The sequence below is a fragment of the Netta rufina genome, assembly GCF_964035555.1.
Source record: "Netta rufina genome assembly, chromosome: 18".
Classification (NCBI taxonomy): Eukaryota; Metazoa; Chordata; class Aves; order Anseriformes; family Anatidae; genus Netta; species Netta rufina.
Genome location: NC_140142.1, coordinates 13,490,603 through 13,499,365, shown reverse-complemented (window position 1 = coordinate 13,499,365; position 8,763 = coordinate 13,490,603). Strand labels below are relative to the sequence as shown.

At 51.6% G+C, this 8,763-nt stretch overlaps 1 protein-coding gene across 1 annotated transcript; it reads left to right on the top strand.

The window, feature by feature from the left end:
* Positions 1–7,273: 7,273 nt before the first annotated feature.
* LOC311216542 (olfactory receptor 14C36-like) lies at positions 7,274–8,188 on the top strand (the record flags this gene model as incomplete). The annotated part of the gene is made up of 1 exon (XM_084298070.1): positions 7,274–8,188. The coding sequence occupies one exon, from the start codon at positions 7,274–7,276 to the stop codon at positions 8,186–8,188; it is 915 nt and encodes a 304-aa protein (XP_084154196.1).
* Positions 8,189–8,763: the final 575 nt, after the last annotated feature.

The window sequence follows — 8,763 nt, the reverse complement described above, 5'->3', positions numbered from 1 at the left end:
TGAAGGCAGTGCACTTTTTAGAATCTGCTTCATTTTCCTGCCCATGTGCTGAGGCAGAAGGATGGTAATGGAGTAGGAGCATCTGTAGTAGAGACTAAGGCTCCTTGAGCATTGCTGCTGCTCTGAGGCACCTCACACACCTCAGCATACAGACATTACTGGCATCACCTTTGTTGTTTCTTAGGGAATTATTTGACCTTCTCCTCATGTCCTGCCGACAGGGACATGACCCTGGCCTATGGACTTCTCAGATCACTCAGGGTTCCCTTTTTCCTGTTGCTGTAGACCAGGACTGACTGCTGCAGAGCACACAGCACAGCCCCCTGCTTCTTGTGGCACCCTCAGAACACCAACCAGAGAAAAGACAAGGAGCTGATGAAAGCTCTTCCTGAAATGAATGAGGCAGTATGTTGTTTGTGTGGTGGTTGTTGAGATGTGCAAAGTATTTTGGTCAGAAAAGTCCTTACATTTTGCACAGCCTTTGCTTCATTAGGACAAGCTCCCTTGTTCAAAGGCAAGAAATGTGTAACAGCAGCTCCATAACTGAGTTCCTCTTCCTGGCATTTGCAGGACCCCATGCCCAGAACGAACAAATGCCCAACAGCAGCTCTGTTAGCGAGTTCCTCCTGCTGCCATTTGCAGACAAGCGGGAGCTGTAGCTCCTGCACTTCGCACACTTCCTGGGCATCTACCCGGCTGCCCTCCTGGGCAACGGCCTCATCCTCACTGCCGTAGCCTGTGACCACCGCCTGCACACCCCCATGTACTTCTTCCTCCTCAACCTCACCCTCCTCGATCTGGGCTCCATCTCCACCACTGTTCCCAAAGCCATTGCCAATGCCCTCTGGGATGCCAGGGTAATTTCCTACACAGGATGTGCTGCACAGCTCTTTTTGCTAGTCTTTTTGATTTCATCAGAATTATCTCTTCTCATCATCATGGCCTACGACCGCTACATCACCATCTGCCAGCCCCTGCACTACGGAAGTCTCCTGGGAAACAGAGCTTATGCCCAAATGGCAGCAGCTGCCTGGGGCAGTGGCTTTCTCCAAGCTGTGCTGCACATTGCCAATACATTTTCACTGCCCCTCTGCAATGGCAATACCCTCAACCAGTTCTTCTGTGAAATCCCCCAGATCCTCAATCTCTCCTGCTCAGACTCCTACCTAAGGGAAGTTCAACTTACTATGGTTACTGCTTTTCTATTTGGGGGTTGTTTTGTTTTCATTGTGGTGTCCTATGTGCAGATCTTCAGGGCTGTGCTGAGGATGCCCTCTGAGCAGGGCCAGCACAAAGCCTTTTCCACATGCCTCCCTCACCTGGCTGTGGTCTCCCTCTTTCTCAGCACAGTTATCTTTGCCCACCTGAAGCCCCCATCAATTTCCTCCCCTTCCCTGGATGTTGTTCTGGCATTTCTGTACTTGGTGGTGCCTCCAGTAGTGAACCCCTTCATCTACAGCATGAGGAACAAGGAGATCAAGGTTGCCATGTGGAAAGTGATGACTGGGTGTTTTTCTTCAGCAATATATTGCCTGCCTTCTTCTGTAAATCACTTGTAATGTAAATCATGATAGGCGAAGCCAGTGGGTATTATGTTCTTGTGTTGTTATTGGTGTTCTTTTTTTTTTTTTTTTAATTTATTGTATCAAATATTTTCCACAAAGAAATATAATTCTTCATTTTGCTGAGTATTTAAACCAATTAAAGTGACTTTATGTCTTATATCCTTCCTCTGAGACATTTTCTGTGGCTGCAGAGGCAGTGCCTGTGTACAGAGGTGGAGGGGAAAAGAGTCGTGGCAGTCCAGCCTGGGAGCACCTGGGTCCATGCAGAGCTGCTCTCCTGCCACTGCCACCCTCTCCTGCTGAGCCCTGTTGGCAGTTTAAGGCTTGACTGCTCCTGTAGCTTGGTGCCAGTGCTGCTGTGAGGCTATGCTGGGACTGCAGGCAGGGACAGGCAGTGGGCACATGAGTGACACAGCTGGCCTCCAGAACAGCATTTCCCTCCTAAAAGGGCCATGCCTGAAGGCTCACGTCATCTTTCAGAGTTGCTGTCACATCAGAACATGATCAACGAGAGTCCCAAAGGCTCCCTGGGACATAGGATGTTCTGGGAGAAGAGCAGGGCCTGTCCAGGTGCAGCACAGACACAGGAACAGAAACCCTTTGCAGCTGCTGCTACCTGCAGGCACATCGTGCGCACATGGAGAGAGGAACAAGAGCAAGCACAAAGGCCATCAGCTATCCCTAGGGGTGTCATGAAGGCTAGTGGGGCAGAGTGTCTTTAGGTCCCTTCATCCTGAGAGTAACAACCATGGGGCATCTGCCTGAATAGCAGAGAATAGTCCAGGTGGAAGGCACCTTCAGAGACCGTCTAGTCCAAAGTGCGAGACCTGAATGCAGCTCTGCAATGTGTTTCCTTGAACCCTCAAGGTCCCTGTGCCCATTCCTCATGCTGTGGGGCATCTCAGAGGAGGACAGAGCGGGGCGATGCGCGCAGCACAGGGCTGAGGTGCCTCCCAGCCTCTGGCAGTAGCTGCAGGAGCCAGAGGGACCCTGCAAGTGCTGCAGTGCACTGCCTGTGTGTGTGTAAGGCAGGGACTCGTGTCTCTGAACAGCCCAGTGTGAATGGATAGAGAGCAGCTCTGAGGAGAAGGACCTGGGGTGCTGGTGGATGAAAGGCTCAACATGTGCCGACAATGTGAGTTTGCAGCCCAGAAAGCAACTGTATTCTGGGCTGCATCAATCAAGTTTGGTCCAAAGGTTGACAGAGTTGATTCTCTCCCTCAGCTCTGCTTTTCAGTACTGCATTCAGCTCTGGGGCCCTAAACTCTAGAAGGACATGGAAGTATTAGAAGTAGTCTAGAAGAGGCCAAAAACATGATAGAGAGGCTGGGGCATCTTTTCAGTGAAGACTGGCTGAGAAAGTTGGTTCTCTTCAGCCTGGAGAGACCCTATAGGAGCCTTCCAGTACCTAAAGGGGGCCTAAAAGAGGGTGCTTTAAAATTAGGTATAAGGAAGACATTCTTTCCTTTGGGGGCGGTGGTCAATGGAACAGGTTGCCCAGAGAAGTTGTGTCAACGTATCCCTTGCCCCTTCGTGGCCAGAAGCCTCCCATGCCAAACCATGATAGACGCCCCCCCCCCCCCCAAGAAGTTGTTGTTTAACCTCATCTTTTCTGCATGGGGCCTCCTCTGCACCACAGAACCCAATCTCAGCTCCCACTTTGCCACAAGCACTCTGCATGGGTGCTACAGGGCCTAACTCTACCATGTCCTGCCCTGGCTCTGCCATCGCGCTGGGCAGAGGAGAGGGTGACAACAGCAAAGGGATGTGTTTGGGTGTGGAATGTGGGGCCCGGCAGAGACAAGGAATCGGAGAGGACAGGGTGAGGCAGCAAAGGCAGCATGAGCAGTGCTGTTGGTGCGGGGCCACGTTTGTACGAGGAGCCTGAGTGGGCAGCAGCTGGCAGGAGGCGAGGGTGATACTGTAAAGCCAGTCAAAGTAACTCTCTAAGACTCAATTTGGAGTTTTAGAAAACAGGCATTCTTTTACGGAGGTGCTGGACACACAGGGGATCACTCCAGTGCTTACAGAAGTGTTTGAGCTATAGGGGTTATATACAAGCAAAACATACATGTTAATCAGATTTCCCCAAAATATATTCATACCACTTCCTGTAACTCATGAAAATCAGTAAGTGTCGCTGACACATGCACATTTGTTTCCATTGTCTCTCAGGGGTCTCTGGTGGTCATCGGTAGTCTTCCTCACTATGTTCATTAGTTGAATCCAGTTCTTGTCCATGCTCAAGTCATCGAAATCTTTCTTCTCTTATTCTTTCATATCAGGCATGCATACAAAGCTTAGTTGGTTACACATCCAAGGATATAAGCATAGCATGAGTTCCTCACCTAATCTTCTGACACATGCTCTAGGCCTGGGTCACCTTGCCCTCATTCTGAGATAAAAGTCTGTAGGCTCTTATAGATAAATCTGACTAATTAGTGACTAAAGTAACATGAGGGATGAAAATTTCTAAACTTCCTTCTCTCTAACAAAACCTAGTAAAGGTTTCACCTGTCTGTTAACGAAGCTTTTCAAATTTGATGCCATTGTTCTGTCAAGGAAGAGACCATTTTACCTTTGATCTTGGTATCGAGGGGAGGCCAGGAAGCCCCTCCCAAGGCTGCTCCTGCCAGCAGAGACAAGGCCGGGGATGAGGGGAGGAGAGGGGAATGGGAGGGCCGTGGTGAGGTCCCTGCCGCTGTACGGCCTGGTTGCCTCGCAGGAGATGTGCTGGCCAGCAGGCCTTGTGAGGTCACCCAGCACCTCACAGAGCACCCCAAGGCAGCAGGGATGGCACTGGAGAGGTGGGTGGCAGAGCCCAGCCAGGGGCTGGCTGTGGGTCCCCTCTGCTGCAGCCGCCTGATGGAGCATGGCAGGAGGAGGGCAGGCAGGGCTTGGGGCCACTGAAAACAAGGCGCCTAAGGGGCTAGAGAGAGGTCAGTTCTGCTTCAGGATCTCCTGCCCGAGCAGGAGGAATGTGACTGTGGCAGGGACTGTGAGGTCACTTCTGTCTCTGTGGTTCATAGGGCAGCAAGAGGAATGTGTCACAGAAAGGGAATGTGAGTTCACTTCTGCCTCTGCAGTGGATAGGGCAGCAGCAGGAACGTGTTACGGAAAGGGACTGTGAGGTCACTTCTGCCTGTAGCTGGCAGGTCACCCTTGAGTTCTCCCTGGGATCTGGACTTTTGGGCTGACATCTGCCAGTGGCCCTGCTAGGCCAGCAGAAGGCACCTGCATGGCATGCTGACAGTAGGATCCCCTCTGCCTCCATAGCCAGGAGGACCCAGACAGAAAGAAGGCCCCAGTATGGGTCTTCATGGGCCTGCATAAGTACCTCAGCCTCTACCTTATCTCCAGATCAACACCAGATTTTCCCAACATCTAATAAATGATGATGATTCTCCTTAATCCTCCTTTATTAAAAGTATTTATATAAACAGTTTTTGATTGTCTTTGACAGTAATAGACAGATTTAGCGCTAGCTGGGCTTTGGTCTTTATAATTTTGAGCTGCACAACCCCAGAACATTCAGGACACAGCTCCAGACAAACTGACTGCATGCATGAGAAGGAAGCAGGGAAGCGGTGGAACCTGGCAGCCTTCCATCCCCTGCCGTTCTGTGACTCTGTGCAGCAATTCCATTCAACTGGTTACTCTTGTGTTATCCAAACTTTCCTGCAACTCCTGATGCTGCTGTCTTGTCAGAGTTAGCACAATCACACGAAAGTTGAACCATCTGCCTGCAGACATTAATAGCTGACAGAATGGAGCATCCGTGCGGGGGGAGCTTGAGAAACTGCAGAATTTTTCCAACAGAAATCTCATGACATTTACAATGAGAAGAGCTTTGTCCTACACCAGAGGAAGAGTAACCCCACACATCAGGGCAGACTGGGACCCAGTTTCCCAGTCTACATGCAACAGGGAAAGAGGTGCAGGTCTGGAAGACGCTAAGATAACTCTGGTCATCAGAGAAGCAAGGACATAGGCAAAGCTGAAAGTCCCAACAAAGTGAGATCTTTGTGTTCATGCCTGCAGTTGTTGTCTCTGTCACTGAGGCCTATGAAGAGACAGCTCACTGCTAAAGTACCAGGGCCTCCTCATTCCCCCTGATGAACCAGGCAGGGGTCGTACCATTCTCCTGCACATCCCCATCTCCTACTGCCCCAGGAAGAGCCCGAAGCAAGGTGGAAAGGGAAAGGATCTCCCTTCCCAGAGGCTGGAGGTCAAGGCCTGGCCCTCGTGCTTGGTGAAACACATCCAGTTTGTCCACACATCAGTGTCACCTTCACACTGCCTTTGTCTCCTTGTCCTCAGTGCCTCCAGTGTTCTGCTCTAATGAGCTCCAAGGGAGGCTGTGTCAGTGCTGGCCCTCAGGGGGACACTGCAGGAAACTTGCATCTGACTTGGACTTCTGGAGAGATGTCTTCAATTGTCTCTGAGTGCCTGAGGTTTGTGGTTCATCAGGAAAGCCCCCAGCGGGGTGATTGCAATGCCTTGGGCTGGGCCTGTGCTGCTGAGCTGGGCCGGGCTCCTGGGACGGAGAGAGCTCCTGACAAGAGGTCCGTGGTGCAGAGAGACAATTCTGCCCAGGAGCAGCTCCTCTACACAGCGCTACAGGGCTGGAGGCTCTGACCACAGCTGGCACGGGGAGAGGAGAGAAGGAGAGAGGGCTTGGAGGCAGTTGGGAGTGGGAGGATGCTGAAAGCTGCCTGCAGGAGAAATGTGCACAGCCCTTGACAAGGTAAGTGTCTGGCTGTGGGTCCATGCAGCTGCAGGTCCTGGAAGGGTCTGCTGCTGGGTCTTGTTTCTGGGAGGGCAGTGGGCAATGCAGTAGGCTTTGAGAGTCCTGCTGGGTTGCACTGTGAGGTGAGGAAGTCTGGCAGAAATCCCTTAGAGTGCCCTAAGCCAGCTGCCCCTGGACAGCCAGGAGCAGAGTGGCCAAGACTCCTCCAGACACTGCAGGGGTGCAGCTGGGATGCTGGGACACCCCAGCTTGTGGAAATCCAGCTCTGTTCATGGGGCATCCTCCTGGGTTGGAGGCTGCTTTCCAGAAGCATGCAGCTCTCTAGCGGCATCGTTGCTTTATCCAGGTGCCCCAAGAACACAACACCTATGTGCTAAGGCCCTGTCCATGCTGCTGGATGGCTGTCTGTGGGCAGCATAGTGTGAAGGAAACCAGGAAGAGCTGAGGTCCTGCTCAGTCCCCCAGAGACAAGGTTAGTTTTCTATCCAGCTGCACTTGGACTTGGGGTTCTCAGCTTTCTCCAGTTTCTTCTCAGGGAAAAAACGGAGTGGGATGGTCCTGCATCTCAAAGACGGGAGATACAGGGCAGCTTAGACCAAGAGTAGTGGGTAATGGTTTCTTGAACTCTGCACACAGATGAGTTGTTTCCAACAACACTGCAAATCTCATTGACCTAACAAGTGGACTGAATTTGAATTTCTCCCATGTTCCTGCTTCCCTACTGCTGCACAGCAGGAAGGACTCATCTACAGCCCACAGCAGCCCGTGCTCCCAGTGCCACTCTCATCCAGCAACAGCCAGATCCCAAGCAAGAGAGCTGCAGAGAGGTTCTCTGCAAAGTGAGAGGCACAGGTGGACTGGTGCTTTAAGGCTTGCAGTAGGTTTTCCTCAGAGAAGTTTGTTGTAAATTTGTTCTGTCTTCTCCTCTTCAGCAGACAAATGTCTACAGAACCAGCAAATGCCCAACAGCAGCACTGTGAGTGAGTTCCTCCTGCTGCCATTCGCAGACACGCGGGAGCTGCAGCTCCTGCACTTTGCGCTCTTCCTGGGCATCTACCTGGCTGCTGTCCTGGGCAACGGCCTCATCCTCACTGCCGTAGCCTGTGACCACCACCTCCACACCCCCATGTACCTCTTCCTCCTCAACCTTGCCCTTCTTGACCTGGGATCCATCTCCATCACTCTGCCCAAAGCCATGGCCAATGCCCTCTTGGACACCAGGATCATCTCCTATCAAGGCTGTGCTGCACAGGTCTTCTTTTTATTCTTCTTGGTTGGAGCAGAGTATTCCCTTCTCACCGTCATGGCCTACGACCGCTACGTTGCCATTTGCAAGCCCCTGCACTATGGGAGCCTCCTGGGCAGCAGAGTTTGTGCCCAGATGGCAGCAGCTGCCTGGGCCAGTGGCTTTCTCAATGCTGTCCTGCACACGGCCACTACATTTTCCCTGCCCCTTTGCCATGGTAATGCTGTGGACCAGTTCTTCTGTGAAATCCCCCAGATCCTCAAGCTCTCCTGCTCAGATGCCTACCTGAGGGAAGTTGGGGCACTCGTGTTTAGTTTTTCTTTAGCATTTGTTTGTTTTGTTTTCATTGCTCTGTCCTATGTGCAGGTCTTCAGGGCAGTGCTGAGGATGCCCTCTGAGCAGGGCCGTCACAAAGCCTTTTCCACGTGCCTCCCTCACCTGGCTGTGGTCTCCCTGTTTGTCAGCACTGCCGTGTTTGCCTACCTGATGCCCAACTCAATCTCTTCGCCATCCCTTGACCTGGTGGTGTCATTTCTGTACTCGGTGGTGCCTCCAGCAGTGAACCCCGTCATCTACAGCATGAGGAACCAGGAGCTCAAGGAAGCCTTGAGGAAACCCTGGATATAGGCCTCTTTATCATTTATAATGGGACCACAATCCTAACAAGTGTCTTTAAAAAATAAATAAATCTATTAAGATAATCTTTTGTATTATTTTCCCTTTATAGTGTCTTCTGAAGTTATACCTGAATATTCTGAATATTCTTAGTTTCCTACCCCCTAATTATTATACTTATATATATATATTTGTGTTGGGTCTGTCTGAGCTGGAGTCACCTTTTCCCTGCAGCAGCCCGCACAGTGCTGTGCTCTGCACTCGTAGCTGGAACAGCACTGATATCACTCCAGTGTTGTGTCTATTGCTGCGTAGTGCTGGCACAGCATCAGGACTCCTTCCAAACCCCCAGGAGCCAGCAGGCTGGGGGTGGGCAAGTGATGGGGAGGGGACATTGCTGGGGCAGCTGACCTAAACCAACCAAAGGGATATTCCATAACACCTGATGTCACACTCAGCAATAAAAGCAGGGCTCTCGTGGGGGAGGGGGCTGTTCCTCCTGAACAACCACTACGCGTTTGAGGCCCTGCTTCCCAGGACGTGGCCAAACACCGCTCGCTGATGGGAAGTAGAGAATAATTTTTTCC